The sequence below is a fragment of the Eptatretus burgeri genome, chromosome 7 (genome assembly GCF_056783735.1).
Source record: "Eptatretus burgeri isolate ZD-2024b chromosome 7, Ebu_testis_v1, whole genome shotgun sequence".
Lineage (NCBI taxonomy): Eukaryota > Metazoa > Chordata > Myxini > Myxiniformes > Myxinidae > Eptatretus > Eptatretus burgeri.
The window spans coordinates 1,422,449-1,445,340 of record NC_140967.1 but is presented as its reverse complement, the minus strand read 5'-3'; the positions used below and the strand labels follow the sequence as shown (position 1 = coordinate 1,445,340).

The following is a 22,892-nucleotide window of genomic DNA, read 5'->3' as shown; positions in this document are numbered from 1 at the left end:
ACAATGATCATAACAAACCTACCATCGAGATACCGAACATGTTATAAAACAATGATCATAACAAACCTACCATCGAGATACCGAACATGTTATAAAACAATGATCATGACAAACCAACCATCGAGATACCGAACATGTTATAAAACAATGATCATAACAAACCAACCATCGAGATACCGAACATGTTATGAAACAATGATCATGACAAACCAACCATCGAGATACCGAACATGTTATAAAACAATGATCATAACAAACCTACCATCGAGATACCGAACATGTTATAAAACAATGATCATAACAAACCAACCTTCGAGATACCGAACATGTTATAAAACAATGATCATGACAAACCAACCATCGAGATACCGAACATGTTATAAAACAATGATCATGACAAACCAACCATCGAGATACCGAACATGTTATAAAACAATGATCATAACAAACCTACCATCGAGATACCGAACATGTTATAAAACAATGATCATGACAAACCTACCATCAAGCTCGTTGGCATCACCCACAGTCGCCAAAACAAGTCCCCTCAGCCAGCTTGCACGAGTTTCCTTTCAATGATGACAATGAAATTAAATAAAGAGTAAAACGACTGAGCTCGGAACGAAGATACAATCGACATTGTGTGTAAAGAAGAGTTTTATTTTGTGTTGTTTATCTCAATGTGTACGGACCCGTGGTATGCAGGCCTTGCATTGTGTTTCCGGAAAGCAGACGAGTGAAACAGAGCAATCCATCCGTCATGAGATTGCGTTCCACACACCAGCAACACTCATTACCTTTTCACTCAGTGTGTTTCCATCATCTTCCTCCAAAACAACAAACAGAGTGAACTCATTTCTCATATGAACGTTGTTGCGCGTTTATAATGTTGTTATCCCACAAGCACAGTTACTCGTTTTTGACTACCTGTGTGAATTTCACACCATTACTCCAGGTGTGAATTGTACCATGATATTAGAACCTTCTCAATGTGGAAATAAATCTGCTCAGTAACGTTTAATTTTCAACGGAGAATGCACGTCACAAAAGCCATTGTTCCGAACCACGATGGCAACACGCGGCCGAGACGACAACACCATCTGCCCCGTGGGCGTCGGTGCCTCAAGGCCGCCGCAGTCTGTGGCCATTGGTGACCGTGGAGACGGGGCGGCTTCGTGGCTTGCATTAAACATCAGGTAGGCGCTTGTTGAAGCACAGCTGCGACCGAGTGCGTGTTCCATTTGTCTGTCACCAGAACGGCTTGAATTCCCGGAAGAGGGGGCCGTGACACCAGCACGTTAGGCAACGCGTGAATGGCTCTCAAAAGAGAGGCCATTGAGGAGGGGGGGGAAGCGGAGGGACAAGGGGGTCGGGACGTGGAGTTTGCCTTGAGGACCGTCAAACAAACACGGGACCTGGCAATCCATTCCGGACGAATGGCTGCCATAACAGACGGCAGGGTTGTCATGGCACTTGGAGGTCGATTGTGCCATAAGCAGGTCACAAATGCTGCACGAGCAGGATGATCGTGCTCATTAGCACAGGAGGTAGGCCGCCTGGTAGGAAGCAAACCCAGGTGACTCTCGAAGATAATTTTCAGAGAATAGGGAGGTGAGTCTATCCTTCACTGAAAGCTTGTAAGATTTGCTCAGTCACAGTTCACCACTCTACCCCCAATCCAACCCTTCCCTCCATACTTTTACATAAAATTGCCAGAAGGCATTTCATTTCCTGTAGGAATGCAACCACTGCAGGCAACCTGGGAACATGTCACTGTTGCGGACTAGGGGGAGGAGGAGGAAGAGCAGCTGAAGGTAGAGGAGGAGGAGGAGGAGGAGGAGGGAGCCGTGAGATTTCTCCAGCAGGGCCTGAAAGAGAGGGGAGAGGGATGGAATGCAGAAAGGCCTGCATTTTTTCCTTTTGAATGCCTCATCGTTAGCATTCAGTGAGTGGAGCCACACCAAATACGCGGCCTGTCAGCTGACCAATCAATATACCTTGATCAACATGGAATGACACCGTCGAAGGGTTTCAGGTTAAAAACACACTGCTTGTTTGAGACGAGTATTCATTGTAAAGGTATAACGATGGCTTGGTGAAAGTGCTAACCACCAAGTGGAGCCTGATCCAAGAGTAAACAGATTTTGAAATGTACAGTTCATGCAACAAGTGCAGCGTTGTAAAGTATACAGCCCTCAGGATGCAATATCAAGTTGCCGATCCCAATCATCCGATGAGGAAAAGTTTTTTTTGCAACTTCTGCAGCAGTTCAGACGACCAATGAAGTAAGTAAAGTCGGCCGCATCCAAGCTGTTCTTCCCTGTAGTCTTTCAAGCTGGCAGACTAACACCATTGCATGGCCCGTGGGCCGTCCTGCAAAAGTTGTGTTTTTAGTTCCACCTTGACATTTGATCGAGTTTAAGTAAAGTGTGCGGTTTTCAGGGCACCATTTATAGTAGACGTGGTAAAACCTGAGAGGTGACTCACAGTGACCTGCATAACATGGATAACGCAATGGCTGTGTTGGCAAAAGGGAAGCAGTTGTTCAGATCCCATCACCAACACTTGCGAACATCAAACAGCACCACCACCGACATATCCTGACGCTTGTATCGCGGTGCTACATTCCTATGAACGGACACGAAGGGATGACGAGGTCCGATTGGCGAGCCAAGCTCCCAAAGAAAATATCGATCAGGAAGATAAAAGACAGGTAGAATAGGGGAAAAGTAACATCAGGTGCATTTTTAGTCCGTGCCCGTGAAGCGAAAAGTGGGGTTCAAGGCAATTGGTTCACTTGTCTGTCCGTGTGTCTACAAACGTTAGTTTATGATCGAGGAACAACTCGATTTCAATTGGATGTTGTATTTTCAACACGAATTGGAAAACAAACATGTAATTTACCGTACATTTTACTGTACATTTGTCCCGATCGCGACACACGCGCCGAGACGAGTGAGATCGTATTTATTTTACTCTGTCTGCCTGCTTGGCAGCGATCGATTGAAAATCATTTCCAAACAGGAAACCGGCTGTTTTTAAGGACGTTATAAAGGACACAGACAACAGGCACGAATAATGAGTGTAACGTCTTCGATCGGGTGGTGCAAAAGGCAATGGGGGAAAACGGCGGTAAAACCAGGAATAAATTTATTCATACAACTTTTACAATCTTTTTAGCTCCCCTTGGACTCGGTCCGAAATGGAGGCTTATGGATTTGGCCTCGATTTTCGTGTCCGTGCGTGCATGCGTCCACAACCATATATTGGGACATGTATGGACAGATTATATTCCTGCTCCGCACATACAACATATGATGGTTTACGTGTGCACATCATTTTGTTTCGCGATGCGATCAAAAATGGCCGGTTGGCGGCCATTTTAGTTGTTCTCGGACAAGCACTTACCAATCTCGTTCATACTCGGTACACAGACAGACAATGAATGATGGCTTACATGATGCACGTCATTGTTTTTTGAGATCAGATACAAGATGGCTGACTGGCGGCCATTTTGTTACTTAAATATGTCCCCAACCATTTCTCACACGTGATGGCGTACACGTACCCCTCACTTTATTTTGCGATCTGATCAAAGATGGCTGACTGGTAGACTGGCGGCCATTTTAGTTGTACATAAATATGGGCTAGCCCTTTAACTCCGTGAAGCAAAATTACTGACACAACGGGGGCTCTGACATTTCATGTCGACTTTACTTGTTTCATTTAAACTGAATTATATACTTGAACACTGTGGAGCACAAATCACCTTCATCATACTTCCAGAACCATATTTATATCAGTAGATATCATGAGAGGGCATGGCATGTAAGAGGGTTGGGATGAAGAAGATGCCGATTGACGATGCGTTCGATCTTGATCAATGAAGCTGCCATCTCCTAAACTGAGACTTTAACATCGTGTTATTACACTTTATAAGGGTGACATGTACGAGATTGCTTCATTAGCGCTAAACTTCCAGATTTGTTTTTTCAACGGTCTTTAAAATCTTCATTTTATTTACATCGAAGTACTGTATGGACTTCAACAGTGCATGGGGTTCATTTACCAAGCAGCTAGCGAGCGCTTGCGAAGCCAGCTGTTCCTCATCAACGGTTTTGAATGAAGTGCTTAAGCCACTTGGCGAGCTATCAAGGAACTTGATAACTGAACACACTGTTGGTGTTGCCTTAACGGTTAAGGTGGCTAACTTAAGATCTTCAGGGTCGTGAGATTGAGCCCCTGGTGTGACGTTTAATAACACCAGGTAGGTTGACTCAGCCTGTCACCCTTCCAAGGTCAGTAAAATGAGTACAAGCTTCCTGAAAACAGGGGCACTGCATCAGTGGCACAGCCGCATCCACAGCAACGATGCAATTAGCAGCCACAGGCTGCATACAAAATAATCATACTGCATGGGGTATCGTGTTCGACGAACTCTCGAGTATCATGATTAAGTAACAGGTCCAGAATATTGTAGTGAACTTCCATCTCCTCCAAATACAATTCTCCTGTCACAAAGTTCAAGTTTCCCAACACTTTGTTGGAGAAGGAAAGTGCTGATGTGAGTTTGGCATTCCTTCCAAGCCAAAGTCCACAACAGGTATTTGAATTTATTTTGGTACCTACACACAATGCCTAATCTTTTCCAAAATCAACACAGGACCTTTACTGTGAACGACAAAGTGTGAGAAGAGGAGTCGGTAGGTTTTTCGCTCATTCTCCCCTCAAACGTATGGTATACGCCATCATGATGCGAGTTCGTGCTTGTGAAGTACCATGACAGGAGCTTGTCATCCAGTTATTTCCCAAGAGGAATCAAAGGCAGATGTAAACCATTCAAAAGGCATGAGCCACACCTGCCAAAAGAGAACAGAACCAAGAGGAACGACTGTGGAGTGGCCCGATAACACTGATAACGGGTAGAGTCATTGAGGATGTCCAAACCAAACGGGCCACGGAGGACATGCACACGCAAACTACATACACGCACAGAATGAGGACGTCATGTTGTTTTGTCATCCGTGATGTGAACGGGTTAAAAAGCTTCACGTCGATGTTTTACATAAACAGTGTAAACCCAGGGACATGAAACAAACAGGGTACACAATGGAAATGAATTAATGGGGTGATCAGATCGAGAACCAATAGCAAGTTCAAAAATTCATTTAATGTGTGTACATTTGGAGAGCTAAGCAAGTACCACTGGAACAAACATCCTATTCCTGATCTTCATCAATGATCTCCCCCCTCTCTGCAAAATCCTCTTTCTCCACTTGCTGATGACTCCATCCTCTGCCGTGACATCTCTCATCCTTCAGACAGGCAGGTTGCAGCCCCTTCCCTCTCTTCAGACCTTGAAAGAAAATCACAAGCTTGTCAAACACTTGGAACATGTCTCAAAAACGTCTGTCCGTCCGTCCGTCCGTCCGTCCGTCCGTCCGTCCGTCCGTCTGTCTCTCTCTCTCTCATACCCTACTATCAACTAATTAACAATCCTCTTGAGGAAGTTCAGTCATTCAAACTCCTGGGTCTCACCATCAACCATGATCGTTCTTGGGGAAACTGCATTTCAAAGTTGGCCTCCAAAGCCAGCCACCAACTGGGCATATTCCGTCCTACAAAGTCCTTTCTTGGCACACCTGAACTCATGTCCACCAACAAGACCTTCATCTTCAGCTCGATGGCGTACTGCTCTCCCTTCTGTGCTGACTCCCTTGGCTCACACCTTGCTCAGCTTGACACCATGAAAACAAAGGCCTTTAAGGTTATTGGAATATCCTGTGATGAAGCTGGGTCGATGGGTCGATCACATTCACATGACAGACAGGTTAGTGGCATCTCTGTCTTTTACCACCTCCTTTCTGGTCTTGCACCCGTTGCTCTTTCCATGCTTTGTTCCATCTCCCCCACCCTCGCCCCAAGTTTCTGCAGGGTGCACATGGTCCACCATCAACCCCCCTCCAGTGAAACTGTCAAAATCCAGAAGCACTGTTCACAGCCACCCATTCGTTCCTCTTTTTCCCCACTTATGGAACCAACTTCGACATTGTATGAAATATTTTTCTTCCTCCAGGTCTCCGAAACAGCTATTCACCACCGTCTCAGATCATTCCCCATCCCAAACCGTGATCTTCTCCACCCCCATTAATGCTCCCCAAGCCAACCTATTTCCAGTTTTTCCTTCCTGAGAGTTTGCCTCTAGATCCATCTTGTCCACCTCGTGCGTCCTCTCCTACCCCTCATTCTTCCCAACGTCCCTTAATTCCCCCTCTAGTTTGTCCCTCAACCCTGATGATGTGTGTTCCCTCCCACCTCTCCTCCTACCCCCCTCTTTCTACTGTTCCTTTTGTTCTGTTCCATCCCAATCTGTTCTTTGTTCTGGCTCCTGTAAAAACCTCGACTTTATGTCCCCCCCCCCCAAAATGTTAAAAATTGGTGCTATCTAATTCCTATCTCGTGTCGATACCCAATTACAAACATCACAAAGTGGAAATCGCCTTTGTTGTCCCGATCTGAGCATATGTTTCGTGGTGCTGGCACTGGGATTCCAGGTATAAATCCCTTCCACAGTATCGTGGTGTTTTCTCCATCATCGACCAAAATACTTGTAATTCATGGAAAAGGAAATCTCGTCAACGTGTGTCTTTGTCCTCAATGTGATGTACATACAAACTCCTTCATGAGGTTCAAGCCTGTGGAATAAAACAATCCTCCATGCTTTCCCCCCACACAATAATTATTTATTTCTTCACATCGTGGTACTGTATTTTGTTTTTCAAGCCAAGGCCCAGGAAAATAAATCAATAAATAAAAGCCACCAGTCATGTCCAAATAACATGGCTGCCTTCACAGCGCAAAGAAGGCTTTACAAAGAAGATGTGATGCAGTGAATGAAGGAAGTGAGGCTCGGGAGGGAGGGCACCAGTGAAAGCGAGCAGTGATGCAAACGTCAGCACACGTCCAATCCTCAGGCACAAGGCAAGAGCGGATGCAGATGTTGGCGACAGAATGCAGACCTTTCTGGAAAAGGTCAGAGATAACAAGCCTTTCCAAACGTCTCGGTGCGGTTTGGACTTGTTCAGCTGCACACAGAGACTCCCTCACGCATTTCCTGTCCAAAACTCAAACCAGGGCCTTCCTTGATCCCGAGCACGAGATTTACACCGTCTCAGCACCCATCACATTGCTACGATTCTTGGTGGGTTGAAGCAAACTCCTATGGACAGTTCCAAACACAGAAAGGAAGGCCAAACCAATACAAGCTAAATCGGATGATTTGAGTAAATTGTAAAATAAAATACACAAGGATTAGCAAAGCCGGTACGTGTTGCTCTCCGAACGCTTTAAATGAACAAAAGAGCCTCGATGTGAAAATCTCGGACCGTGTTGAGCCGCCATGTGGCCCGCAGCTTCAGCCGACCTCGGCTCAATTTTCAACAACCCTACAGCGCCAACAAAACAACCTAAAGGCCAAAGGAAAACGGGCAAGAGGTACAAAGTAAAATAAATATTACAACAGCTCTGCTGCCTCAATCCCCACATTGCTCCCTCCCCTTTCGCCTCCAACTACCCCAATATGCCTTCCACCCACACGTGATTCTCTCCCTCTCTTCCAAAAACATCCATCTGCAGTGCTGGCCAAACGCCAGTCCTGCTCGGCGCACTCATGATCCGCCAATAGTAGAGTGCCGCCTGGACCCCTCGCTTGCCAATGACCTAGTGAAATGCGACCGTGCTTCCATAAGGAGACGAGGGATGGGAGAAAGAAGTGGGGGAGTTGCGGTTCGAAAAGGGATGGGAAAGCCAGGATGCAGCGGGTGTGGGTGAAAGAGTCCAGGCATTGTACGAGCCAAATCTGGAAGCTGGGGACCCGCAGAGTGCACCCAGAGTGGGGGGAGGAGAGGCAGTCATGAGAAATGGAACGGCAAAGGGAAGGCAAGGGGGAGAGGAACAAGTGGTGAGGGTTTCTATTTTCCAACATAGTAATTCAGATCCGATGTGAGAGGAGAGCCAGAAGCGTGGAAATTCTGTGCCTTTATGCATTAGCAACTCGAGCCACCCAAGCACCACTGTGAGATGTTTACACACCTCAAATTCATGCCGCTCGCCCACCCCCTGCATCCTCGATGCACTCTTCCAGCGCACACCATGAGACGCCGGGTTTCACGCTGCCTCATGCCCCTTCCAGCAGAGAAACAGCTGAACAAAGTGCAGCCTCAGACCTCTGGTCCGTAACCTGCATACTTCAAGACCTTCAGGGATAATCCGAAACATCTTCCACTCCAAGAAAGGAGAGCAAGACCTTCAGAAAAGTCGGTTAAAAACATCTTGTGCACAGCAACACAAGTGTACAAAAAAACAATACAACCCTGTCCCTGACAAAGAGTAAATACAGGATTTAAAATGTGCCTTTTTACATGAATCTCCTCTTGGCAGCAATTCCAGAAGCCATTGTGAATGCTTGCCAGGGTGTACGGCCCAGGTACAAAGACAGTTCTGCCAAACTCCAACCGATGATTCCCAAGTGGCCAAAGCTTAACTGAGTTTAACTCGAGCACAACAAGAGCAGCACTGGCAAGGGAATGGGTGTGCCGGTGTTTCTCGTCAAAAACTGCTGTTCCACGAAGCTCGAGAATGTGTGATTGGCCATTAGCAAGTCACAACAAGCTCATTAAAAAAAAAAAAAACCAAGACAACAACAGGTAGAACACAGGTGACAGGTTCATGTACAAGCCTTTTATTTCAGACACATTCTCCGAAGTGAAAATCAAATTCCCAACACAAAAACCAAGCCAAAACCATGACAATCATTTGTGCTAATAATTGGAGAGATCACAAACATGGCTCTCCTTTGCCTAATATGCAGACTGCACGGAAAGTCTGAAGTCAAAGCTAACATCAACAGGACGGCCTTGTTATTCTGGGACGAGCCTTCAACAGGCTGCAGCCAGAGAGGAAGGGCCTGGGGATGGATGGGGCCACAGGAGAATTGCTCCGGTTTCCATTGAAAGAACAATCAGATTTCTTCAGGAATAGCAGCTAATGAGACTTACTTAGTGAAGTGAGTTGCCATGGTAACGATTCCACACGCCACGCTGAGATATGAAATGACTCTCTCAAGGCACCGAGGCTACACCAGAGATCACAGCTTAATGCGACACAAACGACTAAAAATCCAGGTCAGTGGAGTTAGTGTACACTTATAGATAATTGCATGACATCACATTCTTCATCTTCATAGTAAGAGAAGCAGCACGATACCACCTCCGATCGTTCATGTGGTTGCTATAAAGACAAGTTGCAAACTTAACTCAACATAATGAAAACTAGCAAAGGTACCGGCGTTGCCAGGCAACGCTGGGTCCCTCCTCCTACCCCTTCTCCTCCCTCCGGACACCCACCTCACCCCCTGCCCTTCTACTTCTACCCTTCATCTTCCTCCTCCCAGTAAGGTACCTGCCATTGCCAGGGGTCTAACGTACATCTATTGGAATACCACAATTAAGCACATATTTAGAGACAAACATCACAGGTCGCTTCGATGATGGGAATACGAAAGGGAGGGGGGAGAAAATGAGGAGTGGGAGAGAGGTGTGAGAGAGAAAGGGGAGAGAAAGGGAGAGGGGAGGGGGGAAGAAGGGGAGGGGAAGAGATGAGAGGGGAAAGAGAGGGTGGGGAGGCAATGAAAGGGGGGATGGGAGCGAGGAAGGGGGGAGAGTAACGTCTCAGCACACGTCGCTACACACTCCGGGAGAAAGGTGTGCGAGAAGGGGGTGGGAATGAGAGAAAGAGAAGGGGAGTGAGTGAAACATACTTAAAGGTTTATTCTTCAAAAAAATCAAAGCTGCCAAACCATGTGACCTATGATGTCATGGGTGGCGAACTTTATGTTCCTCATGGATCGGTGATCATACCTGTAATGTTTCACCTCAATCTGTTCAGCCATTTCGGAGGAGATTTCTGATGGTTTTTAGGTTAAACCACTTGACCGACGACATCATCAATTATTTTCCCCCATACAATTCAGCCGGAGATAATCCCTATCAGATTATTTTCATACTATCGGATAAAGCGTTCGAAGTATGCAATTATGACGTCATAACGAAGCGATCTATGACATCACCAAAAAAAAATCACACTCGTTTCCCATGGAGAGTACTTGACATGCCAATTTTACATATTTTCCATGGAGCACTTTTTGAGTTAAAGAGGTCCAAAGTTTTTCCGTTTTTTCAACATGGATGCCACACCACGTGACCTATGATGTCATAATTATCATTAAAAAAAAAAACATTCTACTTGAGTAGTCGCACCGATGATGAAAATTTTGTTTCCATCGGATAAGTGGTTGCAGAGAAATCAGAGAAAAATAGCATGGACGGACGTATGTACAGGAGGACGGACAACCAGAAAACATAATGCCACCGGCGACTTCGTCAACGGAGGCATAAACACACACACACACACACACACACACACACACGCACACACACCTCAATTCTGAAGATGTTCACATTCCACAAAGCATTTGTGTCCATGTTTTTTTTTTTTAACTCAGAAAGCCATCATCCCATCCTCTTGCAATAATAATTTTATGATTTTTGAATTGCCATGCTACACCTGTATCTGTGAGAAGGAAGTATGATAACTTTTTTCAAAGTGTGACTCAAAGTGAATGCAATTTTTTTCGAAATTTTAGCCTGAAAAAGATCCAAGAGCAATGTGAGGAAAAGGCAGTGTAGTGTAGCAGCATAGCAAACCTGTTGTGCATTTTGTGATACAAGTACCAAATTTGGCACAAATGTACATTAATATGTTGCGAACATTTTCAGATATTGGGCCACTTGAAATTCTCTCTTTATGTCCGCCATATTGGATTTCAAAATGGCCGCCACTTGAAATCTACATTTGCTTTATCTCTGGACGTAATGCAGCTATTGACTTGATTCTGGTATCGAAATGTATGTTTTTGGGGGCAAGGAATCCAATGGTACCATTTTCAACTTAATATTATCTATCACAGTCTGTTATATAATTTTATTTGGAAATTATCTCGGCAAATATTGGATTCAACACAATACTTTGAAAAGAACGTCTTAGTTCTGTAAATGTCTTAGGTATAATACTGACATGCTACATCGTCTAGTATTTGAGGCTAGGTGTACTGGTATCTGAGGCTAGGTATATACCGGTACTGAAGATACGTGTACATAAACAGTGTCATGTTAACAAGTTCAGCGTTGCCATAAGTACATGTATGTTGTTGACTCATCGTCATGTGCAGTCCCCTTCACACACACAGAGGGCTGTACACTGAAGGGCGGCCTTTTTGCACTTGCAGCGCCTCACACACCCTTTCTTGCACTTGCAAGAAACCAGCTCAATGCAGCTGTGAGCTGCCTCAGTTAGCCTGGTCCATTAAGGTGTGTACTGTCCTTCTCCAGTCCTTGACCAACCCCAGTTGGTTGGTGGAGGGAGCTCTGGTGCTGGCAGCAGTATCTGACCCCACACATGTCCACCTTGATACACTGCCCTCTTGACATGTTCCTCCAGAGCTGCCTTCGTTGGAGGGATGAGCTGCACATTGTTCTTCCTTGCGAAGAGTTTCCTCCTGGCCTTGTCAATGTGCATTTGCTGGTTTGATCATACAACAGGATCACGAACCTCTCGATGATGCGCATTGCATCGTCTGGTATGTCACGAGGTGCAGAGGACAGCAGCAGCAGCGCCTCATTGAGTTCTGGCAGTACCGTCCAGACTGCCCACGCAGTCTTCTTGCCATGTCTATGAAAACTAGACACAGTGTCGCATCCAGTTAGAGCGTGGAACATTGGCAGTGCACGAGCCTTCTCTCGTCCCAATCCAGCTGCTATTTCGTGTGCTGCTAGGTATTATATCGGAAACTCTGGCCTGTTCCGAATGCCAGCCACAGTTTGTCTTCTGGTTGCAACTCCTGTGCCAGGGACATTGCCAGCACCACAACATCGGTGTCTACAGTCCGGATGAGTATTGCATGGTGTCCATCCTGGATTGCGTGAGATGCATGCAGCAACATCCGACTGTCATCTTCTTCATGGTTACATGGGGCGAGTGAGGTCAGATCTGGCAGTAGTGGCTTGCGGAGCACTGCCTCTCCATCAGTAATGACGAGTTGCTTGTCCTCCTGGTCAAACCATTCCATGAGAGCTGCTGAGAGGAACCTGAACAGCTCGGTCTTGTTGCTGTCCACTCGTAGGAAGTTCTGCCAGTTTCCTGGTATGGCTGCGGCAGCCACCACACGTCTCCGCACACCTTGTCCCCGCTTTGCACGTGTACTACCTTTCAGTGAATCAGCAAGGTAAGTATCCCAGACCAGATCCAGGCGTGACACTGTTTGCAGCTTCGTGGACATATGTGGGATGAAGATCTGTTGTGCATACTCTTCAAAGGTCTTTGATACAGCCGGCTTCAGCATCTGGACGATGGCTGCCCCCATCAAGCACAATACAGGTCGTGACAGGAGTCTGTCTTTGCGTCGGAGACTTCTTCCAAGCATGTGAGGAGATCACTCTTGGTACCAGTGCAGAGGCTTCCACCATCAGACAATGCAGGAGGACATGCCTGATTCTCATGACAAAAGAACTCCTCAAGGTTTCCATCCCTCGTCTGGCAGCCAATGTACAGGCGTGCGAAGAGTTCACGGTCATTCTTGATGGAGGCGAGCTGTTGCTGACCTATGCTCTGGCTTCTTGGAGTGGAAGTGCTGAACACCTTCAGCTTGTTACGAGGAATGGGTGCGTCCACTGCCTTTGTTCTGTCCAACAGACACTCTCTGGTGAAAGCCTCGAACTGCTCTTGGCCAATCCTCTTGGCATTCATCACGGTCTCCACAGCAGCAGGATCTGCAATCTCCTTTGTGTCCAGTTTGACTACATCCTGACTCTCCTCCTCGAATGGGTTGCCCATCTCCTCTATGACACCGACGAGAGAGCGAACATCTTTCACAAATGAGGCCTGTACACTTGGCGTCTGATCATGATGACGTGTGTCTGCTGTTTGCCGTCTCCAGTGTTGGTTCCCATCCTAGAATTATTCGATCACCCTGGCAACTTCTGGTCCCACAACCATCCAGCGACGTAGGGCACGAGGGTTGTCAGTGAGCCCAACTGCTCCACCGTCTCCATTGATGCAGGCATTATTCTGCTCATGTGCCTGGTCAATCGGGATTGAAGAGAACACCATCTGTGTTTTCTGAATGGTGAAGTGGCTTTCCCTGAATTTCCTGGCTAAATCTGGGTGTTTGATGGTGAGTTCGGCCATGTCCTTCAGGTGCACTGGTATCCACCTAGCATAGTGGGTGTGATCCAGTGCATGGAACCAGGGGACCAGCTCTGTCAGAGCTGTATGAATGTAATGTTACATAAAATATGCATATGAAAAACACAAATGAATGGGTCACTTTGTTTCCTAATGGGATATGAATTTATATTTTAGACTGACAGTATATATGAGCTTGTCTGAGTTGTTACTAGTGATTTCGTATAGTTTTGTTTTTTATTCATATTTACAGAACTAAGACATTCTTTTCAAAGTATTGTGTTGAATCCAATATTTGCCTAGATAATTTCCAAATAAAATTATATAACAGACTGTGATAGATAATATTAAGTTGAAAACGGTACCATTGGATTCCTTGCCCCCAAAAACATACATTTAGATACCAGAATCAAGTCAATCACTGCATTACGTCCAGAGATAAACAAATGTAGATTTCAAGTGGCGGCCATTTTGAAATCCAATATGGCGGACATAAAGAGAGAATTTCAAGTGGCCCAATATCTGAAAATGTTCGCAACATATTAATGTACATTTGTGCCAAATTTGGTGCTTGTATCACAAAATGCACAATTCTTTTGAATATTTGGGCAAAGCCGTCCCACTAGTGGAATTAGCTGCCTGTTCTTATATCATCACTGTTCTATCACCATCTCCAAGCAGCACAAAATCAGGTCTATTTCTATTTCATGTTTATTTCAACAAAAAAGGACAAATATTTGTGCAAAATCACAAAAAAAAAAACAACAAAAAAAAAATGTTGCACTACGGTGAGAGTTGTGAGAGAAAATGTTGTCTACTCGTCGACAAATCATATTATGTGGACTCCTAGGGACTGCGGTCAGGTCTCTCGGCATTCCTTTGCCAAGTACAGACCAGTGGAACTGCTGGCCTGGTCGCCAGCATCGCAGGATGAACGTAAGGCCTGCTCTGTGGGACATGCTAGAGGCAGTCTTTTGTATTGGAGGGCAGATGGTGCACACAGTATAACCGTCTGCACACTGGTAGTAACAATGAGGGGACATAAATTGAACAGGGAAGAGAAAAAATTTACAGCTGTGGTCAACAAAGAGGCTACATGGATGGAGATGTGACCTTCATGTGTGGCTTATCCGTTATTTACACAAAGCTCTCAACTCAAGAAATGTCCACATATGGCAATGTCACAGACCATGGGTGGAAAATAAACGAGTGCATCAACTGGTCGCACGGGATTGCAAAACTTCAAATCTACACCACTCTCGAACAGAGATGTTTTGGACTTGATGTCTTCACCAACAGGGGAGGAAAAAAAGTTCGACTTAATGCTTTCATGCCAAAATCCTTCAAGCTGAAATGGTGGGACTGATGTGGTCGCAGCAGATGGCGTTTCATCTCAGAGTTTCGGGCTTTTCGAATCATGGGGTTACAAAACCGGTCATTTCATCATTTATCGATGGGAAAAAAAATTAGTAGGCCATTGTGTGCCAGCATCCTCACCAATTTCTGTAAAGATGGGAACCAAAGGGGAGTAATGACAGACCCGAGGGAAGAGAACGGAAAAAATAGGGTTCAGGTGCATCAGAAGAAAAGGAAGCCATGCTTTTATAATGTGGTTTAAGAAAAGCTTAGTTGATAAAATGAGAGAAAGAGAGACAAAGAGAGAAGAGGGAGGAAAAGGAAGAGAAAGGAATGATTAATAAAAAGTTATAATAATAAAGTGTTTTGAGAAACAAAAAATAGAGTAAAGGGAAAGTAGGAGTACAACTTGAGTATCTGGGAGTCAAAACCAGAAGATATCTACATGCATAAACACATTCCCCTCGAGATCAGGATCAGGAGAAGGGGGGCAGATCTGGCACATGCACAATGAGCCAAACGGCCTACCACTGAGCACATTTTTGCATCCGTGACCAGCCACCATGAAATGAGTCAAAAGTACAAAGAAATCATTGATGTATCCACACTTCATAAATCTCATGAAAGCAAGCTTTAAAACAATAGCAACAAGAAAGGCACTTGGTAGAGCACATACCTCCAAGCAGGCTGATTTGTTTACGTTTTCTATCCCACTCGTAAGCCGGATCTGGATTCGGACCTAAACTAAATTTAACCGACTTGTTCTTGTCACCGATCCAATTCATCCACCGAGTTTCGTCCGAATACATCCATAACCGTTTGAGATATCCTGCTCTATATCGTTTTAGACCGATTACTCCATGGTGAAGAATCACTGAAAAAAATTATCGGATACAGATTCGGATTTTCACCAAAATCGAATCAATTCTTTCTTGTTACATACCCAACCTACCCACCAAGTTTCATCCGATTGCATGTACAACTTTTTGAGATATCCGACAAGATGCCGTTTTTGGCCCGATCTCCCAATGATGAAAATCACTTTAAAAATTCTTAGATAAAGATCCGAAGCATTTAATCCGTGTCACATAACCAAACTCTCCACAGAAGGTCGGCCGAATCCGACTTCAACTTTTTGAGATATATTGTTCACAAACAAACAAACACACAAAGAGACAGACAGACAGACAAACAGGTGTGAAAACAAAACATCCATCCATCTTCGGTGGTGGAGGTAACAAGAACCAAAGTTGGTGTCAAAGCCACCCAATGCTCGCCTGTTTATACATTTATCGTTTTTGAAAAACTAGTCTAATAATTAATATTTTTTATAAAGCATTGCAGTGAAGTCTGATCCAAATAATTTTAAAGCAATATATGTATTTGTATATTGTAATCAGTAACAAGAGCGCAAGTGAGCACAAAAAACGCCAGGACAAGAAGTTATATACAGAATTGTGCTACTGCATGGAAAACAGCATCCTGGTTGCCATGGCAACCACTTTAGATGACGAACGTATGTCGTGACACACCGTCTCCACAGTCTGTACCTATGCACCAAATATGAAACGTGAAAGTTGAAAACTTTGGGAGAGTTCAGACAGACAGACGGACGGACGACCAGCCTCACATAATACGCCCCGATATATATATATATATATATATATATATATATATATATATATATATATATATATATATATATATGTATATATATATGTATATATATATGTATATATATATATATATATATATATATATGTATATATATATATATATATATATATATATATATATATATATATATATATATATATATATATATATATATATATATATATATATGTATATATATATATGTATATATATATATGTATATATATATATATATATATATATATATATATATATATATATATATATATATATATATATATATATATATGTATATGTATATATATATATGTATATATATATATATGTATATATATATGTATATATATATGTATATATATATATGTATACATATATATATATATATATACATATACATATATATATACATATATATATACATATACATATACATATATATATATATATATATATATATATATATATATATATATATATATATATATATGTATATATATATGTATATATATATATATATGTATATATATATATATGTATATATATATATATATGTATATATATATATATATATATATATATATATATATATATATATGTATATATATATATATATATATATATATATATATATATATATATATATATATATATATATATATATATATATATATATATATATATATATATATATATATCGGGCGTATAAAAAAGTGTGGTAGATAAAAACATGAGAAAGGAAAAAATAACTTGCACCAAAAACTTTAACATTTTCACGCTCACGCCGGGGGTATCGCTATAGCTCTCTGTTCTTCGAAGATGGAGGTTTTGGATGGGGGAAGATGAGAGATGGTGGTGAACAGCTGTTTTGAAGACCTGGAAGGAAGAGTGAGATTGAAGAGAGTGTGGCAGTTTGTTCCAGAGGCAGGAAAAAGGAGAAATGAAAGAGTGAAGGTGAGCAGTGGTTATTGATTTTGGGAGATTTACCAGAAGGGGGTTGCTGGCAGAACTTGAGCACCCTGCTAAAATATGGGGGAGACTATATCACAGACAGAGCCGAGGGGGGAGGAGGGGTACAGGCCGGAGAGGAGACGGTAGAAGACAGAAAGGCCACTGACCTGCCTGTGGTGAGACAGTGAGAGGCTCAAAGACTCAGCCTCATCACAAAAGATACCAATGACCCAAATGCCTTCGTTTCCACAGCGTGAGAAAAAGAAAGGTGAGAGGCGGGAGCACCAGCCCAGACAGGAGAGCAGTACTCCACCAGGCTGCGGAGAAAAGCTTTGGATGTAGTCAGGAGCTCAAGTGGGCCGACGAAGGACTTTGCACGATGGAGGATTCCCAGTGGATAACTGGCTTTGGATGCCAGCTTGGAAATCTGGCTTTCCCAGGAAAGATCATGACATAGTGAGACCAAGAAGCTTGAATGAAAGGAATTCTTCAAGAGGAATGTTGAGAAGTATATGGGGGGGGGGGGGGGGTTCCAGATGGTCCTTTGAGAGACACAGTGAGCGTGGGATTTGTCAGGATTGAAAGACATGTTCCATGTGTTGGATTAGTTTGTGGCTGCAAAAGAAGCTACTGCTTGCTGATCTAAAGGATGACAGATGGTACGGCATGGGGTGGAGTCATCAGCAAAGAGATAAAGAGATTTTTTCCAGAGTCAGAGAGATCATTGATGAAAACCAGAAAAAGAACAGGGACCAGAACGCTGCCTTGAGGAACTCCAGCCTGGACAGGAAGAGGGGATGAAAGAACTGAATTCAGGGCCACACGTTGACTGCGACAAGAGAGGAACTCTGCAACCCATGAGTGTAGATGTCCGTGGATACCATAAGAAGAGAGTTTGGTGAACATGGCAGGGTGACAGACCATATCGAAAGCACGCGATATGTCTAGGGATATGGCTCTGATTTCATGTCTGGCATTGAGGACCTCCATCCATTGTTGGGAGAGCAGATGCAGCATATCCAGGGTAGAGTGACCTGGTCTGAAAACAAAGTTATGATCGGAAATCAGCCCATTGGAGAAGAGAAAGGATTTAATGTCTGAAGAGACGATGGATTCCATAACCAAGCTGATGATTGGGCGAAGGCTGATTGGTCTGTAGTTGCAGGGATCTGTTTTTGCACCTTTTTTATGCAGGGCAGTGATGCTTGCCGATTTCCAAGCAGTTGGCAGATGACCTTGAGCAAATGAGAGGGTGAAGGGAACAGAGAGAGGGTGAGCAAGAGCAGTAGAGCAGGTTGAAGTTGACAATGAGCCAGGTCTCAAATTTTTCCACGGAGTAGTTTCAGAGATATAGACGGGCAATGTTTTTCCAAGATGGTGCCTGTACCATGTGACATATGATGTCATAATTATCATTAACATATTATAAAGGAGAAGGTGCTCCTATGGTGAAAATTTTGCGTCAATCGGACCAAGAATTGCAGAGAAATAAAATTGATACTGATCGAATCAAGAGTTGTACTTGTCGAATTATGACATCATAATTAAGGTGCTGATGACATCATCATTAACATATGTTATTCCCCAAGTGGAATACTTGACAACAAGCCATGTTTCAAACCATGGAGCGGTTTCGGAGATATAGAGGTGCAACTTTTTTCGATTCTACCAAGATGACGCCTGTACCATGTGATCGATGACATAATTATCATTAAAAAAATTCTCGAGAAGCCACTCATATTCTGAAAATTTTGTATCCATCGGACTAGCAGTTGCAGAGGAAATCGATTTTTCCAACTGAGCAGATCAAGCGTTGTATTTGTTGAATTATGACGTCATAATTAAGGCACCGATGACATCCTCATCAACCTATCTTATCCCGATGGGGAGTACTTCACAATGAGCCATGTTAAAAGTTTTCCATTTAGCAGTTTGGGAGATATAGAGGTGTAACGTTATTCCAAGATGGCGTCCAAAGCACATGACCTATGACGTTCTCATTATGATGAAATAAATTATACAGGTGGTGGCACTGCTATGGTAAAATTCCGTGTCAATTCGACCAATGGTTGCCAAGAAGATGAATTTTTAAAATGCACACACGCCACACGTACGCATGTACACACGTACACAACCAAATGCCTAACCCTGCTTAGCGCTTCTCGAGCGCAAGAGAATAAATCAAAATCATAGAATGTGTGTGTCATTGGTTAGTGTGTGTCTGTGTCTGTGTCTGTGTCTGTGTCTGTGTCTGTGTCTGTGTGTGTGTGTGTGTGTGTGTGTGTGTGTGTGTGTGTGTGTGTGTGTGTGTGTGTGTGTGTGTGTGTGTCTGCGCGCTTGGTTGTTTTGGTTCACTTGGTTTAATTCCTTTGGAAGGAAAACCACAGCTCGACAACATGAACAGTGCAGCACCAAATGAGCAGCCAATCAGGAAGCAAATTTATTACTTCAAGTGAATCGATCTCAACTCAACTCAACCCTTCCCAACCCTACGGCATACCTCCCCCCCCCCCTCCCCACCATTCACGATAAATAAAACACACTGTACCAATTCACAATAAATATCACACTGTACCAATTCACAATAAATATCACACACTGTACCAATTCACAATAAATATCACACACTGTACCAATTCACAATGAATATCACACACTGTACCAATTCACGATAAACATCACACACTGTACCAATTCACAATGAATATCACACACTGTACCAATTCACGATAATTATCACACACTGTACCAATTCACGATAAATATCACACACTGTACCAATTCACAATGAATATCACACACTGTACCAATTCACAATGAATATCACACACTGTACCAATTCACGATAAATATCACACTGTACCAATTCACAATAAATATAACACAATGTACCAATTCACTGTAAATACAACACACTGCACTAATTCACTCTCAATATAACACACTGTACCAATTCACTGTAAATATAACATACTGTACCAATTCACTGTAAAAATAACATACTGTACCAATTCACTGTAAAAATAACACACTGTATGAATTCACTCTCAATATAACACACTGTACCAATCACTGTAAATATAACACACTGTACCAATTCACTGTAAATATAACAGACTGTACCGATTCACTCCCAATATAACACACTGTACCAATTCACTGTAAATATAACAGACTGTACCGATTCACTCTCAATATAACACACTGTAAATATAACACACTGTACCAATTCACTGTAAATATAACACACTGTACCAATTAACCATAAAAATAACACACTGTACCAATTCACTGTAAATATAACACACTGTACCAATTCACTGTAAATATCACACACTGTACCAATTCACTGTAAATATAACACACTGTACCAATTCACTGTAAATATAACACACTGTACCAATTCACTCTCAATATAACACACTGTACCAATTCACTGTAAATATAACACACTGTACTGATTCACTGTAAATATAACACTGTACCAATTCACTGTAAATATAACACTGTACCAATTCACTATAAATATAACACACTGCACCAATTCACTGTAAAAATAACACACTGTACCAATTCACTCTCAATATAACACACTGTACCAATCACTGTAAATATAACACTGCACCAATTCACCGTAAACATAACACACTGTACCAATTCACTGTAAATATCACACACTGTACCAATTCACTGTAAATATAACACACTGCACCAATTCACTGTAAATATAACACACTGCACCAATTCACTGTAAATATAACACTGCACCAATTCACTGTAAATATAACACACTGTACGAATTCAATGTAAATGTAACACACTGTACTAATTCACTGGAAATACAACACTGTACCAATTCACTGTAAATATAACACTGTACCAATTCACTGTAAAGATAGCACACTGTACCAATTCACTGTAAAGATAGCACACTGTACCAATTCACTGTAAATATCACACACTGCACCACTTCACTGTAAACATAGCACACTGTACCAATTCACTGTAAACATAACACACTGTACCAATTCACTGTAAACATAACACACTGTACCAAATCACTGTAAATATAACACACTGTACAAATTTACTATAAATATAACACTGTACCAATTCACTGTAAATAAAACACACTACATCAATGAACTGTAAATATAATACACTGTACTAATGCACTGTAAATATAGCACACTGTACCAATTCACTGTAAATAAAACACACTGTACCAATCACTGTAAATATAACACACTGTACCAATTCACTGCAAATATCACACATTACAATTCACTCTCAATATAACACACTGTACCAATTCACTGTAAATATAAAACACTGTACCAATTCACTCTCAATATAACACACTGTACCAATTCACTGTAAATATCACACACTGTACCAATTCACTGTAAATATCACACACTGTACCAATTCACTGTAAATATCACACACTGTACCAATTCACTGTAAATATAGCGGGAAACGTTTTTCCATGTGTTGAACAAACTGTTCACCAAGTCCATCCGGGCCTGCATTTCATTCACTCTGTCCGTTCATTCTCAGTGCAGGAGTGTGTGTGTGCTATGTGGTTTTGTGCATGACCGAGTGGTAATCATCATCAGTGTGGTGTGTGCTGTGTGGTTTTGTACATGACCGAGTGGTCATCATCATCAGTGTGGTGTGTGCTGTGTGGTTTTGTGCATGACCGAGTGGTAATCATCATCAGTGTGGTGTGTGCTGTGTGGTTTTGTACATGACCGAGTGGTCATCATCATCAGTGTGGTGTGTGCTGTGTGGTTTTGTACATGACCGAGTGGTCATCATCATCAGTGTGGTGTGTTACTTGAACTGGTGCCGAGCAAACTGCAGCAAAACCAGAAACGGGAGAATGAGATTCAGCAGTGACTTCCAAAAACATAAAAGAGAAATAACAACAAACAAGAAAGGATCAGAATAAGAGCAAGAAAGTCTGGATATATAAATAGAGATACAAAGATGAAATAGAGACCTCGTCACAACGTGTACAATAAACTAGAGTGGAGTACAGTACAAGAGAGTACGGTTTTGTGAATAGAAAGCCATGCACAGTTGTGCCAAGTAATTACCGTACAACAGGTAAACAAAGCCACAGTGATGGCTGGAAAATCAGGTTGAGACACAGTGTATCAGAATACATCAGTAAGAGACAGAAAAAGGAAACCATCTCAAAAAGGGTGGAATGTGCTGAAGAGAGAGAGAGGAGAGAGAGGAGAGAGGGGAGAGAGAGGAGAGAGGGGAGAGAGAGGAGAGAGACAGGATAGAGAGAAGAGAGGAGAGAAGAGAGGAGAGAAGAGAGGAGAGAAGAGAGGAGAGAGAGAGAGAGAGAGAGAGAGAGAGAGAGAGAGAGAGAGAGAGAGAGAGAGAGAGAGAGAGAGAGAGAGAGAGAGAGAGAGAGAGAGAGAGAGAGAGAGAGAGAGAGAAGAGAGAGAAGAGAGAGAAGAGAGAGGAGAGAGATGAGAGAGATGAGAGAGATGAGAGAGATGAGAGAGATGAGAGAGATGAGAGAGATGAGAGAGATGAGAGAGATGAGAGAGATGAGAGAGATGAGAGAGATGAGAGAGATGAGAGAGATGAGCGAGAGGGAGAGAGAGGGAGAG

General features: G+C 42.8%; 2 protein-coding genes across 15 annotated transcripts in view; both read right to left on the bottom strand.

Annotated features, from left to right (window-relative positions):
• The window catches only part of KIAA0586 (KIAA0586 ortholog), a 389,421-nt gene that overhangs the window by 197,913 nt on the left and 168,616 nt on the right, over nucleotides 1–22,892 (bottom strand). The window lies entirely within an intron of this gene.
• On the bottom strand, nucleotides 640–16,244 carry LOC147022543 (uncharacterized). Its single transcript, XM_085887227.1, has 2 exons — nucleotides 8,092–16,244; nucleotides 640–7,466 (listed from the first exon to the last, which is right to left on the bottom strand). Exon 1 carries the CDS (start codon nucleotides 12,536–12,538, stop codon nucleotides 11,888–11,890), a length of 651 nt encoding a protein of 216 aa, XP_085743353.1. The 5' UTR covers nucleotides 12,539–16,244; the 3' UTR covers nucleotides 640–7,466; nucleotides 8,092–11,887.